A 25,694-nucleotide genomic window follows, 5' to 3' on the forward strand; every position below is an offset into this window, starting at 1 on the left:
GATATCTCTTTGAATGGAGTCATAGTGGTACAGCATAGAGACAGGCTATATGGCCTAAGTTGCCCACACTGGCCAACATGTCCCAGCTACATGTCCCACCTGACTGCGTTTGACACATATCCCTCCAAACCTGTCCTATCACATGCACCTGCCTTAACTGTTTCTTAAACGTTGCGATGGTCCCTGCTTCATCTACCTCCTCTAGTAGCTTGTTCTATACACCCACCACCCTACGTGTGAAAATGTTGCCTCTCTGATTCGTGTTCCATTTTTCCCCCTTCACCTTAAACCTACGTCCTCTGGCCTTTGATTCACCTACTCTGGGAAGGAGACTGTGCCCCTCCCCGATCTATTCCTCATGATTTTAACTGGCATCTCCAATTATCCTATGAATTACAATATATCAATTATTTTCTGTGTTGAAGCTGTGGGAGAATGTGTCCATCCCAGATGGTGTATTTTTTAAACTTATAGATGGCTCCCAAACGTGTTGTAAATGTCCGGGTAAGAGCTGCACCCAAGCGGAAGATGGCAGAGGAACTCAAACCAGGAGAAGTGATGTCTGACACTGGAAAAAAGCAATGGAAAATTGGGAAGCCGATTGGGAAAGGTGGATTTGGCCTCTTGTATCTGGGTAAGTTCATGTGCAATGGTCTATAACGAATGATCCAATTACAGAAAATTACTGTTATGAGAGCATGAAAACTATAGAAGACCATGTTTGCCATTGATCAGGAGTAGCAGCTAAGGAATTATGGCTAAGTGACATTCCAAAAGACTAGGGTGAAATAATACATTTATATTTTTTAAAGCCGACTTTGTCCTGCATTTGGCTTAGTAGTAGATGCCAGGCAAGTCCTGGATTCAATTACTATGTAATTACTTAACCCATGGGTATGGGATGAATTTAGCATGTTAATATGGTGATTTGTGAATGTATACAATTGAGATTGGGGCATATTTTAAGAGGTGTAGTGAATGTTTCTTTTGTTCAATGTTGAGGTAAGGTTTCGTTTAGTTTATTGTCATGTGCACTGAGGTACAGTGAAAAGCTTTTGCATGCTAACCAGTCAATGGAAAGATGATACATGATTACAGTCGAGCCATCCACAGTGTACAAATACATGATAACTGAAATAATGTGAATAATGTTTAGTACAAGGTAAAGTCTGTTAAAAAATAATCGGAGGGTCTCCAATGAGGTAGATAATAGCTTAATAGACACAATGCTGATGTAACCTTTTGAAGAAGGGTCTCGACCTGAAACATCACCTATTCCTTCTATCCAGAGATGCTGCCTCTTCCGCTGAATTACTCCAGCATTTTGTGTCGATCTTCGGTGTAAACCAGCATCTACTGTTCCATCCTACAGATAATAGCTTGGCACTGCTCTGTAGTTGTTGGTAAGATGGCTCAGTTGCCTGATAACAACTTGGAAGAAACTGCCCTATGAATCTGGACGCGTGCGTTTTCACACTTCTGTACTGCTTGCCCGATGGGAGAGGGGAGAAGAGTGGGTGTCCAGGATGTGACTCGTCCTTGATTTTGCTGCTTGATTTTCTTCTCTTTTTTTTTTTTGCCTTGTTGGATGGAGCTTTTCCCAAACCATGCTGTGATGTACCCTGATTTAACATGGATTGACAATTGGGATTGTTAAAATTTCCAGTTGGCAAGTACATATTTTGTATGGGACACTAGAGAACTGTTGAAACTATAGCTCGAGTCTGCATCTTTGGAAATGAAAATACTATACATTGTATGTTGTCAAACCGATTCATGATAGGATTGATAAACCTGTTGGGAGCTCACGGGTCAATTTTTGTTTTTGGTAAGGTTTGCAAGACTTGAAACAATGTATATACGATATATTTAAATGTCAGTTTAGATTAAACATGATTAACCTGAGCCCTTCATAAACATCATTTGAATAGAATTTTGTTCACTTATAACGTGTCTGTAATATTAGGTGATAAAGGGTCCCAAACTGATATAACATATATCCATTTTCTCCAGAGATAGATACAGGATGCTGGAGTAACTCAGCGGGGCAGGCAGCATCTTTGGAAAGAAGGAATGGGTTCTCTACTGACTCCTGTTATTCAAATTAATTCAAATCAAATTCCAGAGATGCTATCTGAATCGCTGAGTTACTCCAACACTTTGTATTTTTTTTTATATTAATTTGAGCTGTGATTTGCGGGACAAATTTGAAGTGCAACCAGCTATACTGTAATGCATAAAGATGGACCACAATATCGCATTTTCTAAACTGTTACGTGTGTTTATATTTGTATTTTTATGAATTGCTTTCTGTATATTGCTTCCATGCAATTTCCAACGTTCATTGGCTAGCCAATTGCGATCATTGTTGTTACATTGATATTCTGAATGCATTCATTAATGGTTTGTGCTTTATATTTACACTTTTGTGCACACATTCTATTGTAAATTGCATAATATGTACTTGTATTAATTCAGTTCATTTGAATAACAGATGAGTCAGTATTATAGAGGGTGCTCTTTAGAGACAGCATGTTTAGAATAATTTATGTTGAATCATCAACATGTGACCAAATGTAAATTTCTGGCATAAATAAGAGTATTGTAGGTCAAAAGACCTGATAATCCACTCAGCAAAATTAGTTTATTTTTCCATAGAATTCCATTTGTGTTCCCTATGTGAACATGAGTATAAATAAGATGTATAATTGTGTCAAAAAGAGGAAGTGCTCTTTCTTTTCCAGCTGCTGTAGAGATATTCTAGTGTTGGTTTATTATTGTTATGTGTATCGAGATAGTGGAAAAGCTGTACAGCAAGTCATATACAAGTGCATAAGGTAGTGCAAAGAGGAAAATACCAGAATGCAGAATACAGTGTTAGTTTTAGACGGCCGGGACAAACTCCCCGGGGACAATGAGCGGAGCGCCATACCCTAATTCTGCCGAGGACGATGACAAATCCTTCTTCGGGGCAGTCTCCGAATTCCCAACAGGTCCCATGGCAACTCGCACATTCACTCGAGGGTGCCAGTGAGGTGAATCTTCAGGACGTCCTTCAGACGGCGATAGAACCGCTCCACCAGCCCATTCGACTGGGGATGGTATGCTGTCGAATGGTGCAGCTGCGTCCCCAGAAGTGAACTGGGCACTCCGGTCAGAAGTGATATCCAGTGGAACCCCAAAGCGGGCAATCTAATTAGCCACGAGGGCATGACTGGGCGGAAATGTCCATTAGCGGGATGCACTCCGGCCACCTCATGAAATGGTCCACCATTGTAAGCAGGGACGGTGATGTCCACATGCACGTGGTGGAACCGCCGTCGTGGCACTACGTAGGCCTCAAGGAGCTGCTGCTCCGGATCGTCGGGCCGAGCCGCATGGAGCGAGCGGCATGGGTCCTCGACATGCGCGGGCTCAGCGAACGGAAGCCCTCAGATGTCCCAAAGACAGCTATCATCACCCCGTTCGGGCCTTTTCGAGTTCCTACGGATGCCCTTTGGCCTTAAGAACGCCGCGCAGGCCTTCCAGTGCCTGATGGACACCGTGGGGCGCAGGCTCATTTCCTTTTCATCTATTTGGATGACATCCTTGTGGCGAGTCGCTCAAGGCAGGAGCATTGCGCCAACCTACGTTTATTGTGCCAGCGCCTCAGTGAGCACGGCCTGGTTATTAACCCTACCAAATGCCAGTTCGGCGTCCGGGCCATCGACTTTCTTGGCCACTGGGTGACACGGCACAGACCAGTGCCTCTACCGCACAGTGTTGAAGCAATCCACCAGTTTCCGCGGCCTTCCACAGTGCGGGGCCTCCAGCAATTCGTGGGTATTGTGACGTTCTACCACCGTTTCTTGCCGGCGGCAGCTAAAATAATGCGGCCACTCTTCCAGTTGTTGATTGGTAAGCGGCGGGAGGTACAATGGGACACTGCCGCGGCGTTTGAAGTGGTGGAGGAAGCCTTGGTTCGGGCGACAATGCTTGTACATCCTCGGGCCAACGCCCCCACAGCCTTTACCATGGATGGCTCGGTCTGCGGTGTTCTAGAATAGTCATTCAACGGCCAATGGCAGTCTCACCTTTTTTAGCTGCCAGCTGAAACCTGCTGAACAACGTTAGAGTGCTTTTGACCTGGAGTTGCTTGCCTTTCGCCTCGCGATGCGGCACTTGGAAGGCCCGGTCTTCGTACCATTCACGGACCATAAGCCCCTCACCTTTGCATTCCCCAAGGTCTTGGATTCTTGGTCCACCTGCCAGCAGCGCCAGCTGGCGGTTTGTCCTGGTAAGGCACGACCCGACCGGCCGTTTCCTGGTCACCACGTAGTGGTAACGGGTCTCGTTGACTTTTGCACTGCGGATGTGAAACTGACTCTGCCTGTTGGAACCATACCTGTGGGTGCTAGGTCCAGAACATAGGAAGCTTCAGGGAGACAGTGTTTTTTCTCCTCCAGAATTATACTTCTGCCAGGGTCACCAATGTAGCGGGGACTCGCAGGAGTCCAGCCAAGAATTAGACAGGACACATGGTTGCGTGATCAAATGGTATTTAATATGTTAACAGTGCTGCTCCCTACTCCTCTCTGAGCACAGATGTTGCCCGACCTTAAATACCCCCAAGGATAAACCCCTTGGCCTGCGCCTCCCGCACCGAGACACCTAACTCCTCCCTCCAGAGCCGAGGGTTCGCTCTGCCCGTGGCTTACAACCAGGAGCTGACGCACCTTTTTAATTTTGCTGAAACTGACGGAGATGTTATTGTCTTATCAAGTTCCTATGCTCGCTATCTCTACCAGTAGACTTGGATTTGCGAAATCCTATGCACCCTAATTATTATGGTCAGGCAAATGTCTTATTAACAGAAAATCACCGTGTATAGTGACCGGAAGTGGTGGCGCTGCCTTGCAGCTGCGGCTCGCCTGCAGTCCGTTTGTGTGTTCTTTTTTTGTTTTCTTTTGTCCCGTTGTTACAGTTTATTTTGGTTTATTTAGTTGTGGAGGGGGTGGGTGTAACATGTTTTTTTACTTTTCCTTCGGGGGGGGTGGGGAGGGGGATGCGACCTTTCTTGCCGTATCCCCCGTCTCCGTGTCTATCTGCGCTGAGGCCTATAGCCGAGCTGGCGGCCTCCAACTGGGAATGACCTCGAGGCTCCGGAGACAGAGCCAGGACTTGCCAACACGAGGCTCGTCAACAGGCGCTGTGGTTGCGGGGCAACCCAACTTCCGACCCGACTTTGGAGCCTCGGAGGCTCGGCCGCGGGCCAGTAGACAACATCGTCGGGAGCTCGCTGGTCACAGGTTGGTGACCTGTTTTTCCGGAGCTCCCGCAACCACAGCTGCGTCCGATGGACTGGAGAACGCAGCTTCGACAGCCCCGGGGGCCGCGGAGTTTGAACCGGCCCGTTAGCGGAGTTCGTATTCAGCCGCGGGACTGCTCACCATCACCCAGCGGGGTCACAACATCGGAGGTCTGGATTGCCTCAGCGCAGAGGGAGGAGAGCAAGGAGGGAAGAGACAAGGACTTTGGAACTTTAAACTGTGTTGAGTGTTTGTTTTGTTATTTATTCTATATTATGACTGCAGGCTAAACCATTTTGTTGCACTGAAAAGTGCAATGACAATAAAATTGAATCCAATCCAAAATAAGCATTTTGTTGCCATAGCATAGTTCTTGGGGATACATCCCAATTATCTGACATCAATTAACCTGGCCAGGAGGATGCTAAAGACAAAATGTTATGCACTTTTTCCCCAATGTCACCATGGTATCATGCTACTGGTGAACTTTGTGCAATAAAAGCTGCAAGCTATTTAATTTCCATAGTTGTCCTAGTTTAGAACTTCCAACCTCCAAGATTTTTGCTTGAATGTTAGATTCTCAAATCTACTGCAGAGGATTAATAATGCCAGTCCAATTTTAGGCATATGACCTTGAGCCAACTGGATCTAAATCGTAACACGAAACTACAAACGCTGGAATCTTGAGCAAAACACACAATTCTGCAAGAACTCGCTGAGTTCCTCCATATGCTGCCCGACTGACCCGCTAGGTTCCTCCAGCACTTTGTTTTGTTCAATCTATATCCTGTTTCATTTCCCCAAAAAATTGATCATTGTGGTCCTAATGATAAATGGCAGTTCTCTTGCTTGCTTTAATGGGTGTTGACAACTGTATAAAGCTGATACTGGAATTGACTGAAATTAGATTTGTATTTTGATTTTTGTCTTTTAGCTGATGAAAATTCAACCAAGGCAGTTGGGAATAATGCTTCATATGTCATTAAAGTGGTAAGTATAAGTAAATTTGGATCTTTTAATGTTAAATTATTTTATCTGAATTGAGTTGAAATGCATTGATAATGCTAATTTCTGGCACATTTCCTTGAGTGTTATAGTTGCTAACCAGTAGAATACAGCCTGTTTAAGTTATCTGGATGGCAAATGGTACTGGAAATTTTCATTAACTGACTACTTTCATATCTGTTTTGCGTTGGGTTGCCTGAAAATTGACTAAGTTGTAAATTATCCGTGGTGTACGGGGTGATTGCTAGTTGGCGGAGACTCTGCGGGCCAAAGGGCCTGTTTCCACACTCGAATGTCGAATGTCTAAAAGTAAATAATCCCAGAAAAGCTTCAATGTCTGCATTGAGGTAGTTGTCTCGGCAAGGGTAAAAATACCCTAATTGGAGTTATTTACAGGCCCCCAAACAGAAGCCAGGATATAGGGTACAAGTTACATCAGGAGATACAATCAGCATGTTAGAAAGACGATGTCACGGTGATCATAGGAGATTTCAATATGCAGGTAGACTGGGAAAATCAGGTTGGTACTGGATCCCAAGAAAGAGAATTTGTAGAGTACCTCTGAGATGGTTTCTTAGAGCAACTTATAGTGGAGCCCACCAGGGAAGAGGCAATTCTGGATTTAGTGTTGTGTAATGAACCTGATTTGATAAGGGAACTCGAGGTAAAGGAACCACTAAGATGTGGCGACCACAATATGATAAGATTTAACCTGCAATTTGAGAGGGATAAGATGAAATTGGGTATGTTGGTATTGCAGCTGTGCGAAGGGGACTACAGTGACATGAGGGAGGAGCTGGCCAAAGTTGATTGGAAAGGGTTCCGAGCAGGAATGACGGTGGAACAGCAACGGCAGGAATTTCTGGGAATAATTCAGAAGATGCAGGATCTTTTCATTTAAAAGAGGAAGAATGGTTCAATGGGGAGAATGAGGTGATCGTGGCTGAAAAGGAAAGCCAAGGACAGTATAAAACTAAAAGAAAAAGCATGTGACATGGCAAAGATTAATGGGAAGCCATACGATTAGGAAGCTTTTAAAGAACAGTAGAAGGTAATTAAAAAGGCAATACGAGAAAAAGGATGAAATACAAAGGTAAGCTAGCTAATAATATAAAAGTAGATAGCAAGAGTTTCTTTAGGACAAAGGACATTTATTGTCATGTACACCCATTGGTGTAGTGAAATTTGAGTTGCCATTTGCTGCACACCAATAAAAATAAGACGCAACATTAAAGAAGAATTTAACGCCAAACATAAAAACATCCCCCCACTATGGTCCCCACTGGGAGGGAAGGCACAAAGTCCAGTCCTCTTCGCCTTGTTCGCCCATGGTCGGGCCTGTTAAGGCCTCTGCAGTCGCCGCAACGGCGGCCCAATGTTACAAGCCCTCTCGCCGGTTGATGGAGCTCCGGCGTCGGAAGAACACTTCTCAGCGGCTTGGGAACAGCCGAGTGTACCCGAGACCGGGACTCCCGAAATTCACAGGCCGAAGCTCCGACACTGGCGATCTCGGCGAGAGATCCCAGCTCCTGGTGTTTGAAAGCCTGCGCCGCCGCGGTTGGACGCTCCGCAGACCCCACAGCTACGCGATGTTGGAGACGACGGTCGCAGCTTCAGTGCTGCGCCGCCGTCGGAGCTGAAGTTCTGGCCAGTCCCGGTAGGAAATGGCGCTCTAGTCCTGTTGGTAGGCCGCGAGGAAGGGGCGAAGATGCAGCTCGGAGGAAAAACCGCATCTCCGACCAGGTAGGGACTGAGAAAAAAAAGTTTTCCCCCCCCCCCCCCCCCCCCCCCCCCCACACCACACAAAAAAAGACTAGAAAACCTCCAAAATAACACTTTAACACATGCTAAAAATTAAAAAAGGGTGTAAAGTATTGACAGCTGCAGGCTGGGCAGCCATACTCAACGGCGCCCCCACGAGTTATATCAAGAGTAAGAAAGAGGCAGGAGTGGAAGTATAAGCATTGGAAAATGATGCAGGAGAAGTGATAGTGGGAATAAAGAAATGGCAGAGGACTTGAATAACTTTTTTGCATCAGTCTTCACAGTGGAAGACACCAGCAACGTGCCTGAAATTCAAGAGAGTAATGGGCCTGTCTCACGGTGCGAGTCCACCCACGGGTGATCCCGAGTTTAAAACAAATCAAACTCGTGGTAATCACGTGGAATTAACGTAGCGGGAACGTCGGAACTCGTAACGCTAACAGCAGGTACTCGGCAAACTTGTTAACTCATGGGGGAGGAAGGAAGACCAAATATATGAAACCCCAAAAACGGACAGCAGAGATGTCTTTGCTATACCGCTACAATAATCGGACTATTGGTACACTGCTGTTTCCTTGACTACGGTCATGAGAAACTACTCTTGTACATTTAATATACCGATTATGTCTGGCAGTGAATCTCACTCTGAAATCCGTCGACGAGACATGAAAAGCTGGAGTAGCTCAGCAGGTCAGACAGCATCTCTGGAGAAATGGACTAGGCGACTGCAGACTGCAGTCTGAAGAAGGTTCTCGACCCGAAATCTCGCCCATTCCTTTTCTCCAGAGATGCTGCCTGTCCCGCTCGGTTACGCCAGCTTTTTGAGCTTATCTTCGGTTTAAACCAGCATATGCAGTTCTTTCCTGCACCTCTCAAATCTGTGCCATTATTCAGTACTACAATTTTTGTTTTATGTTACTAATTCTGGGTAATATCGCCCCGTTCGTTGGTCATACTCCTCTATGCCACTCCTGGTGCTTTAAGTGCATTTGTTAATTCTTTTACCCCCGGGAGGAAAAAAATCAAATCCAGGAGTTCATCTGGAGCAGTTCTCGGATATAACAGCGAATGAAGAGAAATTGGCGGGTTATTTAGAAATTAATCCTTAAAGAGAGCGTAACTCGTTGGATAAATGAGATTGTCACTAGGCAGCATCTTCCCCGTCCCCCCCTCCCCGTCCCCGTCCCGTCCCGACCCTCTGGGAAACTGAAGGGAGCGACAAGCCACGGATACAAATAATGTCATACACAAGAAAGGACAGATGCTGGTTGACAAAAAGTGAACACACAGTGCTGGAGTAACACAAAGTCACAGCAGAATTTTTGAAACGTCATCCCGTCACCCATTCCTTCTCTCCAGAGATGCTGCCTATCCCGCTGAGTTAAAGAGTGCTCGCGGTAGACTCACGAGTCGCTACGGTTAACTCACTGGCTACTACGTTCTTACAACGAGTTTAAAAGCTTAAAAATTTTACTTCAAGAGTAAATTTGACTCGTGGAAATCTTTCATCAGGTTGAAAGATTTTCACGAGTTAACAAGTTTCCCGAGTACCTGCCGTTAGCGTTACGAGTTCCGACGTTCCCGCTACGTTAATTCTACATGATTACCACGAGTTTGATTTGTTTTAAACTCTGGATCACTCGTGGGTGGACTCTCACCGTGAGACAGGGGTTTTAGAGGGTAGAAGCTAGTGGAGTGGCTATGACTAAGGGAGAAGGTGCTTGGGAAGCTGAAAGGGCTGGATGTGACCTGCACCATAGGGTTCTGAAAGAGGTGGCTTTTGAGATTGTGAAGGCATTATTAGTGATATTTCAAGAATTACTGGAGTCAGGGATGGTTCCATACGATTGGAAAATTGCCAATATTACCCCACTGTACAAGAAGGGAGCATAGCAGAATATTGGAAACTATAGGCCGGTTAGTCTGACTTCAGTGATTGGTAAGATTTTAACATCCATTATGAAGGATGAGGTTACGGGGTACTTAGAGGTTCATGGTTTAAAAAAAAGGCCGATGTTAGCATAGTTTTGTGAAGGGGAAATCTTGCCTGACAAATCTACGGGAATTCTTTGAAGAAGTAGATAGCAGGACAGACAAAGGAGAGTGGATGCTGTTTACCTAGATTTTCAGAATGCATAGAAACATAGAAAATAGGTGCTTTGAGCCAGCACCACCATTCAATATGATCATGGCTGATCATCCAGAATCAGCATCCCATTGCTGCTTTCTCACAATATCCATTTATTCCATTAGCCATAAGAGCTATGTCAAGTCAAGTCAAGTTTATTTGTCACATACACATACGAGATGTGCAGTGAAATGAAAGTGGCAATGCTCGCGGACTTTTGTGCAAAAGACAAACAACAAAACAACCAAACAAATTATAAACACAATCATAACACACATATTCTTTTACATAATAAATAATGGAAGGAAAAACGTTCTGTAGAGTTAGTCCCTGGTGAGATAGGCGTTTACAGTCCGAATTGCCTCTGGGAAGAAACTCCTTCTCAACCTCTCCGTTCTCACCGCATGGCAACGGAAGCCTGACCGTAGCAGCTGGAACAGTCCGTTGCAGGGGTGGAAGGGGTCTCCCATGATTTTGTTTGCTCGGGAGTTGCACCTCCTGTTGTATAGTTCCTGCAGGGGGGTGAGTGAAGTTCCCATAGTGCGTTCGGCCGAACGCACTACTCTCTGCAGAGCCTTCTTGTCCTTGGCAGAGCAATTCCCAAACCAGATGGTAATGTTCCCGGACAAGATGCTTTCCACCGCCACTGCGTAGAAGCACTGGAGGATCCTTGGAGACACTCTGAATTTCCTCAATTGCCTGAGGTGGTAAAGGCGCTGCCTTGCCTTACTCACTAGTGCTGCGGCGTGTGATGCCCATGTCATATCCTCAGAGATGTGGACTCCCAGATATTTAAAACAGTTCACCCTATCCACAGGATCCCCATTTATCCTCAATGGAGTGTAGTCCATTATCCAACTCTCTTGACTATATCAAAGAGATAAAGCCTTTGATAAAGTGCCACGTGAGGCTGCTAAGGAAGATGAGAGCCCACGGTATCAAAGGGCAGATACCAGCATGAATGGCAGGTTGGCTATATGGCAGAAGGCAAATGTGGCAATATAGGAGGCCTTTTCTGGTTGGCTGCTAGTGACATGGAGTTCCTTAGAGGTCGGTGCTGGGGCCACTACTCTTCACGTTGTATATTAATGATATGGATGAGGGGATTGAAGGCTTTGGGCCCATGTTTGTAGATTATATAAAAATAGGTGGAGGGGCAGGTAGTGACATGTGACACGTGTTGTGAGGTGTACATGATGATGCGCAAATGACGCCCAAGTGGGACAGGCCCTTAAGGAAGGCAAACACAATGCTCGCATTTATTTCAAGAGGGCTAGAATACAAAAACAGGGATGTAATGCTGAGGCTATAAGGGTATAATATATGAATAGTTTTGGGCACCATATCTGACGAAGGATGCGCTGGCTCTGGATTGGGTCCAGAGGAGGTTTACAAGAATGATCCCAGGAATGAGTGGGTTAATATATGATGAGCGTTTGACAGTACTGGGCCTGTACTCGCTGGAGTTTAGAAGGATGAGGGTACACCACATTGAAACTTATCAAATAGTGAAGCTTGGATCGAGTGGATGTGGAGAGGATGTTTCCACTAGTGGGGGGTGTAGGACTAGAGGTCATAGCCTCTTTAGCCATTAAAAGCCAGTCCTTTAGGAAGTAGATGAGGAATTTCTTTAGTCAGAGGGTGGTGAATCTGTGGAATTATTTGCCGCAGAAGGCTGAGGCAGCTGATATTTTTAGGCAGAGATAGATAGATTCTTGATTGGTACAGGTATCCAGGGTTATGGGGAGAAAGCATGAGAATGGGGTTAGGAGGGGAGAGAGATCAGCCATGATTGAACGGCAGCGTAGACTTGATTGGCTGAATGGCCTAATTCTGCTCCTATCACTTATGACCTTATTATAATCTGAAACACTGACTGAAAAAGATTGTCCATTCCAGTTGTGGCCTGAGCAGCGATTTAATTGAGGCCCAGCTATGTGATATCTGCTCATCGATTTGATCATGTGATAGCCGAGCACACGCATAAATATGAGTTTTCAGCAGACCTTGTGTCCCCTGTAATTGACAATTTTACTGCAGATAGAATAGTTTGCCATTGGCTCTTCAACCATAAAAGTGAACATCAAGAACAGTGTGTTTACCTCTCAATCTTGCCAGCAGCCTCTGATCCTATTCTCCATGGAGAATGCAGACTTTAAAGTCAAAGCAGAGCCTGTTCGTTTAAATGCGCATTTGATCTCTTGAGGCAATCATTGGCACTGCTGGTGTCTCACTTTCTCAGCTTCAGTGGTTTATAGGAATTAGTTATGCCTTTAAGAATCTGATTAGGATTATTAATAGATTTAATAGTGGGTAGGAGAACTGAAGTGGTTATCTAAACAATTATAGTTGAGTGTTCTCCTGCATGTTAATATTACCTTTCACACTTTATATGCTGTAACTATTTTTCATTGGGGGAGAAAAAGGCAATTGCTAATTTGATTCAATTAAGCTTCTCTTGGGCATTACTGATAACATCTGGATTGATTTCTAACGTGCTGAAATAGCAGTTAAGACAGTTTTGATGAACAATGCTGCTTCATAACTTTGGCCTGTTTCATTAGTCGTGTCTGGAAAAGACAGTGAATAAAGATACTGAAAAGACAGTGAATAAAGGGGACCGAAGTGGCGGCGCTGCCTGGCAGCTGTGGCTCGCCTGCAGTCCGTCTCTTTTTTCTTTTTTGTTGTTTTCTTTTGTCTGTTTTAGTTAAAGTTAGTTAAATTTAGTTTATTAAGTTGTGTATGTGTGGGGGGATGGGAGAAACAGGGTTTTAGTCTCCTCCTTCGGGGGGGATGCGACTTTTTCTTGTTGTGTCCCCCGTCTCCATCTGCACTGAGGCCTAATGGCGGAGCTGGCGGCCTCGGGACAGGGACGGCGTTCCGGCAACGGCCCGACTTGGAGCTGTTTTGGCGTTCCGGCAGCGGACCCGACTTCGGAGGTTCGGCCGTGGGCCCAGTGGACGGTAGCATCTGGAGATCGCAGGTCACAGGTTGGTGACCTGTTTTTCCGGACCTCCTGCAACAACATCTTCGTCCGCTGGACTGGAGGTCGGCAGCTTCGACCACCCTAGGCCGCGGAGTTTGAACCGGCCCGTTCGCGGAGCACGGTTGAGCCGCGGGACTTACTTACCATCACCCGGTAGGCGCAGCGCAGAGGGAGAACAAGGAGGGAAGAGACAGAGACTTTAAGACTTTTGCCTTCCATCACAGTGAGGAGGTGCCTGGTGAACTCACTGTGGTGGATGTTAAATTTGTGTTTATTGTGTGTTTTTGTTATTTTTATTATATGTATGACTGCAAGGCAACAAAATTTCGTTCAGACAGAAAGGTCTGAATGACAATAAAGGATACTTTGACTTTGAAAAGTTATAATGGAGCATCTCACAGCTGATGTGTCAAATCATAACCAAAATATTTTGTAAAATGTTCTTGTTTAATTAAACCTGAAACCTTATGGGTTGGAAAACTGGTTGATCAAGGGCAATGACTAAATTAACACTTCAACGGAATATCAGTTTGCTAAGCTTTGTGCAACTTAACTGATTCTTTAACATCAAGCAAAGTGCTTTTTCTTCATTGTGAATATGTTACAGGAAATCTGCAGTACAGTTGTATTACAGGCTTGGAATTCACTTTTTCCTTTGTACATCTCCACTGAACAAGCTTGGGCATATATAAGCATTTAATGAGATCTCCTGCACTGAGTTGGTTCACTGTCCTTCCACCTTTTGGATCCAGAGTTAGAATTCATTCTGACACGAGGATGAGGTTGTTTCTAACACAGTAAAATGAGCTTGGCTCGTGTGATTCTGACCTTGGTAATTTTGAGTCCCCGACCTAAAAATGGACTTGAAGTAAAATATATACAGATGGGCTGCCAGGTGGATGGATGGTTGTTAATTTGGCAGTAACAGAGTAGAGATATTGGGATGGATCTTGATGTTTTGTGTTATATTATTTATTGCTCAAAACTTTAATATGTTGGTTACATGATTGATTAATTAATATATTGCATATATATCTTAAGCTAAATCTTTAATTCAATTATTTAGTTAATATCTGTTAAGTTCTGCCATCGTGTAAATGGATTTATTCTTTATAAATGTTTGTTCTATTCTATTGTAATGACATCGGAGCCATTTCAAAAGGAGTCGCGCATGGCTTCACCAGTTCAACCCCTTGTATTTCTTGAGTATTAAATCGTAATTAATACCTTGAATCTTGCCACCTCCATGAACCACTGATACTCACGTACTAGTCATTTTGTATTATCGTCCAGGCGAATTGCTGTATGTGGATTAACCTTGTAGAAAAATTTGGTGTCTCAATTAAAGAAGCCATCGCTTTTTTCTTTCTCTAGGAGCCCAGTGACAATGGACCATTGTTTTCAGAGCTCAAGTTCTACATGAGAGCAGCAAAACCAGAGCTAAGTGAGTTAATTACATGGTGTGTGTAAAATCAAAGATGGGATGCCTGCCATTTCTGAAATGTTTCTAAGCAAAATTTGACACCAAGCCAGGCAAGGAACAATTGATCAGTGATTGGTCAGAAGTAGATCTAAAGGACTGTCTTTAATAATGACAAATATGCAGAAGCACACAGTTTTAGAGAGGGCATTCCAGAACTTCAGCCCTTTGGCAGCTGAAGGCATAATCATAGTGTTGGAACGAATTAACTCTGGGACTTGAAGCTCAAATTTGAGGATTGCATAGACTTTGATGAATGGTGCAACTGAAGGTGTTTTCAGAATTGAACAAAGGCAAGGCCAAGCAATGACGTAAAAAGGATGAGAATTTAAAAATTGAGATGCTCTTTACCAAGTGCAACTGCAGATGGTCATGAGATGGTACAAAATATGTCACCAAGTTATGTCTGGAAAAAGGGTCCCGACCCGAAACATAGAAAATAGGTGCAGGAGTAGGCCATTCGAGCCTGCACCGCCATTCAATATGATCATGGTTGTTCATCCAACTCGGTATCCTGTACCTGCCTTCTCTCCATACCCCCGATCCCTTTTGGCACAAGGGCCACATCTACACTGCATTGAGAAAGTATTCAGACCCCTTCACTTTTTCCACATTTTGCTACATTACAGCCTTATTCTAAAATTGGTTACAGTCATTTTTTTTAAATCATCAATCTACGCACAATACCTCATAATATAAAAGCGAAAACAGGTGTTTAGTGATTATTGCAAAATAATTAAAAATAAATAACTGAAATATCACATTTACATAAGTATTCAGACCCTTTGCTGTGACTCTCAAAATTGCGCTTTGGTGCATCGTGTTTCCATTGATTATCCTTGAGATGTTTCTACCATTTGATAGGAGTCTACAAGTGGTAAATTAAATTGATTATACATGATCTGGAAAGGCACACACCTGTCTATATAAGGTCCCACAGTTGACAGTGCATGTCAGAGCAAAAAACAAGCCATGAAGACGAAGGAATTGTCTGTAGACCTCCGAGACAGGATTGTGTTGAGACACAGATCTGGGGAAGGGTATAAAACATTTTTTGGAGCATTGCAGGTCCCAAAGAGCACAGTGGCCTCCGTCATTCTTAAATAAAACTTTGAAACCACCAGGACTCTTCATAGAGCCTGGCCAAACTGAGCAATCGGGGGTGAAGGGCCTTAGAAACATAGAAATTAGGTGCAGGAGTAGGCCATTCGGCCCTTCGAGCCTGCACAAGGATAGAGACTTACTAACATATTCAGGGAGGTGACCAGAGTTCCTCTGTGGAGATGGGAGAAACTTCCAGAAGGACAACTATATCTACAGCACTCCACCAATCAGGCCTTTATTGTAGAGTGGCCAGACAGAAGCCACTCCTCAGTTAAAGGCACATGACAGCCCGCTTGGAGTTTGCCAAAAGGCACCTAAACAAAATTCCCTGGCCTGATGAAACCAAGTGTCACGTCTGGAGGAAAACAGGCACCGCTCATCACCTGGCCAATACCATATCTCTGGTGAAGCATGGTGGTGGCAGCATCATGCTGTAGGGATGTTTTTCAGTGGTAGGAACTGGGAGACCGGTCAGGATCGAGGTAAAGATGAACGGAGTAAAGTATAATAATAATAATAATAATTTTATTTATAGAGCACTTTAAAAACAAACATAGCTGCAACAAAGTGCTGTACATCACTAATCATTGACAAAAAAAAGTTAATACATGTGCACAACCTTTTATCCGGAGTTCCGGAAACCGAAAAACTCCGAAAACCGGCCATTTTTTCCAGGATGTCGTCTGCACACCAAAGCTCGCGTTTGGCACCAAACTTGACCTGAAACGACCCACGGTCAACCTAGGTATGTACTATTGTAGCGGCTGCCTCCTCCCCGGAGATCGGGGAGACACTTAAACATCAGTAATTATTGCTTAAATGTTAGTCAGTTAGTTTGGAGGGCTTTTATGTGAAAGGGGGGGGAGGGGGGTGGTGAAGGGGTAAACTTTAATTCTTAGTCCCCTACCTGGTCGGAGAGGCGGGGGAGCGGTCAATGCCTTACCGGGTCGCCGTGCAGTAAGCTCCGCAGCGCTGTGGCCGACAACTCGCAGCTGGGGCTGCGGGCGGGCGGTGCCGGTTGTAGCTCCGACCCTGGCAACTCTACCCCTGGCTGCGCGGCGCTCCAAATCCACCGCCGCCCGCGGCCAGACGCCCGCCCGCAGCCCCAGCTCCGCGAATGTTGGGAGTCGGCGGCGTCGCAGTGCTGGGATACCAGCGGGGAGCGGGCAATGCCTTACCGGATCGCCGTGCGGTAAGCTCCGGAGCGCTGTGGCCGCCGACTCCCAACATTCGCGGAGCTGGGGCTGCGGGCGTCCGGCCGCGGGCGGCGCAGGATTTGGAGCACCTTGCAGCCAGGGGTAGAGTTGCCGGGGTCGGAGCTCCAACCGGCGCTGCCCGCGGCCGGACGGAGCCCCCAGCTCCGCGATGTTGGGAGTCGGCGACCAGGTAGGGGACTAAGAATTAAAGTTTCCCCCTTCGCCCACCCCCCCCACATAAAATCCCTCCAAACTAACTGACTAACATTTATGCAATGATTTACAATGATTCCCCGGTCTCCGGGGAGGAGGCAGCCGCTCCAGACTTTTCAAGCCGCTCGTGCTACCTACCTAATTTACGCTAAAAATCTTCCATTCGGAAATCCGAAAAAGCCCGAAATCCGACAAGTGTCTGGTCCCAAGGCTTTCGGATAAAAGGTTGTGCACCTGTACACACCAAAAATAACAATCAAAAGAAATAGTAGGAAAAGACATGTAAAATAAAGAAACATCAAAAACACCAAAAACAGAAGCAAAGTCTCAGGCATGGTCAAAAGCCAGGGAGTACAAATGTGTTTTAACACTGGATTTGAAGATGGACAGTGAGGGGGCCTGTCTGATGTGCAACGGCAGGGTGTTCCAGAGTGCCGGAGCAGCAACAGAGAAGGCTCTATCCCCTCTGAGCCTCCGACTAGACCTCGGTACCTCCAGGAGCAGCTGACCTGAGGGACCGGGCAGGAGCGTATGGGTGGAGCAGCTCAGAGAGGTAAGGTGGGGCGAGCCCATTCAGAGGTTTAAAAACAAATAACAGTATCTTAAAATGAACTCGAAAGTGCACCGGGAGCCAGTGTAGGGAGGCCAGAATTGGCGATATGTGCTCCCTCTTTCGAGTCCCTGTTAAAAGGCGAGCAGCAGCATTCTGAACCAACTGGAGACGAGCCAGTGAAGAACGAGCAACTCCAAAATAGAGCGCGTTACAGCAATCCAACCTAGATGTAATAAAGGCATGGATTACTGTTTCAAAATGCTGCCGCTCGAGAATGGGCTTCACCTTCGCCAGCTTCCTTAGGTGAAATAAACTGAACCACCGCGCATATTTGGCGATCTAATTTAAAGTCACTGTCCATCCTAAAACCCAGGTTCACAACTGTTGGCTTCACGTACCTTGACAATGGACCTAAATCAACAAATGGAGGTTCACGGCAGCCATTGGGATCAAATAAAATCACCTCTGTCTTCTTTTCATTAAATCCATGAAAGTTTAGGGCCAACCAGGACTTAATGTCATCAAGACAAGACAGAAGGGATTTTACAGAAAAGGCGTCTTCCCCCCTCAGCGGCAAATAAAGCTGGGTATCATCTGCATAACAGTGGAAAGAGATGCCATGCTTTCTAAGGATGGAACCCAGAGGAAGTATGTACAGCGAGAAAAGGAGGGGCCCTAGAATCGAACCCTGTGGAACCCCATATGACAGGGGAGCGGAAGAGGACTCAAACCCAGCAAGGCTAACACATGGTTCTGCCCGCCAGATAGGACCTGAACCATCCCAGGGCACTGCCGCAGATGCCCACTAACTGCTGTAGCCGAGATAATAAGATATTATGGTCCACCGTATCAAAGACGGCAGACAAGTCCAGCAGGACAAGAACCACACAATCCCCAGAATCATTAGCCAGGAGGATGACGTTAAAAACCCTTAGCAATGCTGACTCCGTGCTGTGCATGGTTTTAAATCCAGCCTGGAAGATCTCCCGAATATCATGCTCCTCCAGGAATAGTTTCAGCTGAGCATAAACAACTCTCTCCAGTAATTTAGAAATAAAAGGCAATTTCGAGATGGGTCTAAAATTGGCCAGAACAGATTGATCCAGGCCAGGTTTCTTAAGTAGTGGTTGCACTACCGCATGTTTAAAACTCACGGGGACAACCCCAGAACACAAGCTGCTGTTAATAATGGTAAGAACCGACTGCCCTATACTAGGGAAAACCTCCTTAAAAAGATGTGGATGGACCGCATCACAAGGAGAACCCGATGGCTTAATATGGGAAACCACATCCTTTAAATACGATATAGTCACAGGCTCAAACTTGTCGAATACCACCAGGCAAGGGACCGAAACAGAAGGGTCAGGGGCAGGTGCTGAAATATTAGCCCTTAAGGAAACAACCTTATCATCAAAAAAGTGATGGAGAGATTCTTGATGAAAAACTGCTCCAGAGCGTTCAGGACCTCGGACTGGGGCAGACGTTCACCTTCCAACAGGACAATGACCTAAAGCTCACGTCCAAGACAACGCAGGAGTGACTTTGTGACAAGTCTGAGATTGTCCGTAAGTGGCCCGGCTAGAGCCTGGACTTGAACCCGATCGAACATCTCTGGAGGGACCTGAAAATAGCTGCGCATCAACACTCCCCATCCAACCTGACAGAGCTTGAGAGGATCTGCAGAGAAGAATGGGATAAATTACCCAAATACAGGTGTGCCAATCTTGTAGTGTGATACCCAAGAAGACTTGAGGTTGTAATCACTGCCAAAGGTGCCTCAATAAAGTACTGAGTAAAGGGTCTGAATACTTATGTAAATGTGATATTTCAGTTATTTATTTTTAATTATTTTGCAAAAATTTCTAAACACCTGTTTTCACTTATTTTATTGTGGGCTATTGTGTGTAGATTGCTGATAAAAAAAAAATGAATTTAATCCATTTTCGAATAAGGCTGTAACGTAACAATATGTGGAAAAAGTGAAGGGGTCTGAATACTTTCTGAATGCACTGTAACTCCCTCTTAAATATAGCCAATGAACTGGCCTCAACTACCTTCTGTGGCAGAGAGTTCCAGAGATTCACCACTCTCTGTGTAAAAAATGTTTTTCTCATCTCGGTCCTAGAGGATTTCCCCTTTATCCTTAAACTGTGACCCCTTGTCCTGGACTTTCCCAACATTGGGAACAATCTTCCTGCATCTAGCCTATCCAACCCTCTAGGAATTTTGTATGTTTCTACAAAATCCCCCCTCAATCTTCTAAATTCTAGCGAGTACAAGCCGAGTTTCTCCAGTCTTTCTTCAAATGAAAGTCCTGACATCCCAGGAATCAGTCTGGTGAACCTTCTCTGTACTCCCTCTATGGCAAGAATGTCTTTCCTCAGATTTGGAGATCAAAACTGTACACAATACTCCAGTTGTGGTCTCACCAATACTCTACAACTGCAGTAGAACCTCCCTGCTCCTATACTCAAATGTCGCCTATCCATGTCCTCCAGAGACTCCAGAGCCAGCATCTATAGTTCCTTCTTTCTTCACTAAGTGATCTTCCTTGCTCATTCAGACTTTGGACCTCAGTTCCTCATTTTTTCATAATTTCACCTCTATCCAGCTAGACCTCTTGTTTTAGCTGTGTACCGCCTTGCAGCTCTTTTCTAGTTTTTTGCTCATCATAACTCATTCACTGCATAATGATTGCAGCTCCTGTTTTGTTCAATCAAGCCACAGCACCCTGCTTTCATGTTAGTCTTCAATAAATCATTACTCTCACCTTGATCACTCCAACTGATCATCAGTTGCTTGAGTTCAAGCAATGTGAATTTGAATGGATATAGCAGGAACTGAGTTTGACCAGTTCTGGCTGTGCCGTTAAGCATTTTTGTGTGGGAAGAAGAATCTTTGATCAGAACCATTAGTTCTGTTTCTCTTCCCAGGAGTGTGGCCTGACCTGCTGAGTTCTCCAGCACTTTGTTATTATTTTAGATTTTCAGCCTATCTCCTTTCAGAAGGTACGTTGTCTTAATCTGAGGCTGTGCCCTCTGCTCCTCCATTCTCCCATTAGTGGAACCATCTTCTCCACATCCACTCTATCCAGACCTTTCAATATTTGCTACGTTTGAATGAGGCCCACCCCCCACCTCATCCTTCTAAACTCTAACAGATCTATTAAACACTCATCATATGTTAACCCAACCATCCCATGGGTAATTCTCACAAACCTCATCTGGACCATCTCCAACGCTGATACATTCCCACCCCCCCCCCCCCCCCCCCCCCCCCCACACCCCCCCCCCTTTTAGATAAAAGCACAACAGTATTCAGTATCCTCCAGTTTTCCTGTATCTATGTGATGGCAAATTAAATTATAAATCTCAGCCTACGTATTGGTCATCTCCTTACTTCCTCTAACATCCTAGGATGTACCTGGTCAGGCCCTGGAAATTCACCCCCTTTAAAACGCTTAAAGACCTCCAGCATTTCCTTTGTGATGTTGGTTATGCTCAAGGATATCACTGTTCTTTCTCCTCAGTTTGAGTTTTCACATCCTCCACGGGAAGTAGCATCGAAAAGTAGCATGTCAATTTCCACATACTTCACAACAGCAGGCTCCTGAACATGGCCTTTAATCCTTCAATACCCTTAAATTGTCAGATTGCTTGTCTGGATCAGCAGAAACTTGCTGCAAGTATTTTTTTTGATTCTTCTCACAAATGTCATATCATTACCACTGACACCATTTTGTCTTGCAACTGTAGGAGGCTGAACCGGATTATTTTGGACTACTTCACCAAGGCATCACTAATAATGCTTATTTCTACTTCAATATATTTGCTCATCCCCTTACTCTGTCAGGGCCCAAATGCTGCTGAAAGCCTTATCCACAGCCAAGGGTTTCGAACACTGTTAGGGACAGGCTCTCACATTCTGCCCTCAAACTAGTGTATCCAAAACTCTGGTGCCCAAGTCAGAAACCAATTAGTGAACAAATCTGTTTGATTATGGTCAATTGAATGATTAAAGCTATGGGCCAGATGATATTTGTTTGTAAATACACCCATCTCATACAGTTTAATACTTAACTATGTTTGTTGGGGGCATCGCTCATGTTCCGCACGAATAAATCAATTCCCCAAAATAATTATTTGAAACTTACAGTATGAGTCCTTTAGGAGGCAGCATAGAATGTGCAACAATTTTTCGTGATATGATAGTTAATTCTGCAGCAGTTAAGATTTTTTGACATGTGTCCTTGTGCCTGGATAATTGATATCAGACTGCTATTTTTTTTAATTTCTTCAGTGCAAAAGAGGGATTTTGAGTAAAATTCTACTTTTGCTCCCATTTATTCCATTTGTATTCATTTCCACGCAAATTAGTCTGAAAGTGACACTGACTGAAATTACACATTAAAATAGTGGGCAGAAAATGCTAAGAAACAAGAACAGAGTACGTCTTTAGACTGAGAAAAAGTAAATAGAAGGTGGAAACTGTATTCTTCACCATGGTTTTGTATAAATATTTTAGACATGTTTGATGTAGCTTGTGAACCGGAGTGCCCAATAATTAAATCAATTTGAATATGATTAAATAATCAATAGGGAATAATAAGTGCTTTCTGTGTGAAGTTTGCGTGTTCTTGCTGTGATCATGTGGGTTTCGTATGGGTGCTCCGGTTTCCTGCCGCATCACAAAGATGTGCAGGTTTGTTGGCTTAATTGACCCCTAAATCGCACTGTGTAAATGGGTGTGAAAATGGGATAACGCAGTACTAGTATGAATGAGTAATTGATGGTTGGCATGGGCTGCAGATCTTGTTTGCTGTGTGTCTTCCAATCAAAGTTTGGAGTAGCTTGACTTGTGAACCTGACCAAAAAAATGAGTGGCAATTAATTAAATCAATTTGTTTTTGATTAAGTAATCAATAGGAAACAACATGGGCTTTCACAAATTGTCATTTTTTCATGGGTTAGTTATAGATGAAGATTTGACTCTCACTGATGAAGTAGAAATTTGTCCATCTTGCGCATGACCTGCAGATAAAAAACATGAAATGCTTTGTCTGGGGAGGGGGTTATGTTTATTTATTAACTCAAAATTGGATGAAAAATAGCTACTTCAAAGATATTTTCAACTTCCAAAGTGATGGCAGCAAATTGTTTTATCCAAACGCACATGAAAGATGGAATTTCAATCAATGACATTGCAATGTAATATAAACAATGCTTGGAGTATGAGATCGGGAAGCTTCTATGAGAAACAATTAATGTCTTTGGTTGATCAAACTCAAACTGATGACCTTTTCTTAGAGCCAGGAGAAGTTAGAAATCACACGTTTTAACATAGAAAAGGGAGAGGGTAGAGAGGATGTCATTTCCCAGCACTCGCTCTTATCCTCTCATACCACCTAATACTTGCCTTCCACCATGCACGCTTTCGCATTCAATGAATAATGCGAAACTATTTTCCCTTTTTGTGTTATCATTCTGAAAGAACCACTCCCTTCATTACACACTGGTTTGATCTTCAGCACCCACTTCCCTCGCTCAGCTTCCAGTCATATGAAATTCTGCACCCTACTCTCACCCTGCCCTTTAACACGGGTCCGACTAATGCATAGGTAAGTACGTCTTATCTTCCTTCTAAGCACATTTACCGCTTTTTGGATTTGCTGCATCTTTTCATATCTTCCATAGTTCCAGCTTTGTTTATCTCTATTCTTTATACTATTTACTTCTATATATACATATACAGTGGCTTGCAAAAGTATTCATACCCCTTGAACTTTTCCACATTTTGTCACGTTACAACCGCAAACGTAAATGTATTTTATTGGGATTTTATGTGATAGACCAACACAAAGTAGCGCATAATTGTGGAATGGAAGGAAAACGATACATGGTTTTCAATTTTTTTTACAAATAAATAACTGAAAAGTGTGGCGTGCAAAAGTATTCAGACCCCTTTACTCTGATACCCCTAAATAAAGTCCACTTGTGTGTAATCTAATCTCAGTATAAATACAGCTGTTCTGTGAAGGCCTCAGAGGTTTGTTAGAGAACATTAGTGAACAAACAGCACCATGAAGCCCAAGGAACACACCAGACAGGTCAGGGATAAAGTTGTGGAAAAGTTTAAAGCAGGGTTAGGTTATAAAAAAATATCCCAAGCTTTGAACATCTCACGGAGCACTGCTCAATCCATCATCTGAAAATGGAAAGAGTATGGCACAACTGCAAACCTACAAAGACATGGCCGTCCACCTAAACTGACAGGCCGGGCAAGGAGAGCATTGATCAGAGAAGCAGCCAAGAGGCCCATGGTAACTCTGGAGGATCTGCAGAGATCCATGGCTCAGGTGGATCTGTCCACAGGACAACTATTAGTCGTGCACTCCACAAATCGGGCCTTTATGGAAGAGTGGCAAGAAGAAAGCCATTGTTGGAAAAAAAGCCATAAGACGTCCCGTTTGCAGTTTGCCACAAGCCATGTGGGGGACACAGCAAACATGTGGAGGAAGGTGCTCTGGTCAGATGAGACCAAAATTGAAGTTTTTAGCCTAAATGCAAAACGCTATGTTTGGCGGAAAACTAACACTGCACATCACCCTGAACACACCATCCCCACTGTGAAACATGGTGGTGGCAGCATCATGCGGTGGGGATGCTTTTCTTCAACAGGGACAGGGAAGCTGGTCAGAGTTGATGGGAAGATGGATGGAGCCAAATACAGGGCAATCTTGGAAGAAAACCTGTTAGAGTCTGCAAAAGACGAGACTGGGGCGGAGGTTCGCCTTCCAGCAGGACAACGACCCTAAACATACAGGCAGAGCTACAATGGAATGGTTTAGATCAAAGCGTATTCATGTGTTAGAATGGCCCAGTCAAAGTCCAGACCTAAATACAAATTGAGAATCTCTGGCAAGACTTGAAAATTGCTGTTCACAGACGCTCTCCATCCAATCTGACTGAGCTTGAGCTATTTTGCAAAGAAGGATGGGCAAAAATTTCAGTCTCTAGATGTGCAAAGCTGGTAGAGACATACCCCAAAATACTTGTAGCTGTAATTGCAGCAAAAGGTGGTTCTACAAAGTATTGACTCATGGGCTGAATACTTTTGCACGCCACACTTTTCAGTTTTTTATTTGTAAAAAAATTTGAAAACCATGTTTCGTTTTCCTTCCACTTCACAATTATTGCACCACTTTGTGTTGGTCTATCACATAAAATCCCAATAAAATACATTTACATTTGTGGTTGTAACGTGACAAAATGTGGAAATGTTCAAGGGGTATGAAAACTTTTGCAAGCCACTATACATCTCTTCCAGGCAGATCAGCTGCAGTTTACAAGACTCTCTTCCCCTTCTAAGCTGGCACTACAATCTGCTTCATCATTTAACCTTAGTGGTTCATTCCATCACTGACATTTTTTTTGTTCTCTCCATCCCTTTCCCTTCTTTGGAACTTCAAACTTGATTCTTTCTAACTTTTCACAATTTTGAGGAAGTTTTAATTATTACCTGAAATTTCATATGTCCATGGGTATTGTCTCTCACCTGGTCATCTTTTTGCTTAATAGATCTAAGTTTCTTTTTTTTCCTACAGTTCAAAGCTGGGTGACGTCACGGAGGTTGAATTATCTTGGTGTACCCAAGTATTGGGGGTCAGGACTATATGATAAAAGCGGCAAAAGGTATATCTGTTCATTATACATGTGAACATCATTCTAGTTTGAAGCCAGATGTGGAAATATATATTTATCTGCACGAAAGGCAAAAATATTTGAGCAGTATTGAGACTCCCAGCTCGTCATACGGGGGAAAGGAGGTCTGATTGGAATATCGGATTTTCTACAATCTTTTTTTTTTTTTTTTCAAAATCAAAACTGCATATGCAGAAATCCGAAACAAAAGCAAAACGTGCTGAAAATATTCAACCTGTGGAAAGGGAAATGGCCAACTTTTATGGTTGGAGATCCT

General features: G+C 44.2%; 1 protein-coding gene across 3 annotated transcripts in view; it reads left to right on the forward strand.

Moving 5' to 3' along the window:
* The window catches only part of vrk1 (VRK serine/threonine kinase 1), an 83,607-nt gene that overhangs the window by 12,855 nt on the left and 45,058 nt on the right, over nt 1-25,694 (forward strand). For all 3 annotated transcript variants that reach the window (XM_055640096.1, XM_055640094.1, XM_055640095.1), the window contains 4 exons: nt 475-634; nt 6,223-6,278; nt 14,546-14,615; nt 25,321-25,408. In XM_055640096.1, coding sequence (XP_055496071.1) covers nt 475-634; nt 6,223-6,278; nt 14,546-14,615; nt 25,321-25,408 — 374 coding nt within the window. The remainder of the gene's footprint in view (nt 1-474; nt 635-6,222; nt 6,279-14,545; nt 14,616-25,320; nt 25,409-25,694) is intronic.

The sequence above is a fragment of the Leucoraja erinacea genome, chromosome 9 (assembly GCF_028641065.1).
Source record: "Leucoraja erinacea ecotype New England chromosome 9, Leri_hhj_1, whole genome shotgun sequence".
Classification (NCBI taxonomy): Eukaryota; Metazoa; Chordata; class Chondrichthyes; order Rajiformes; family Rajidae; genus Leucoraja; species Leucoraja erinaceus.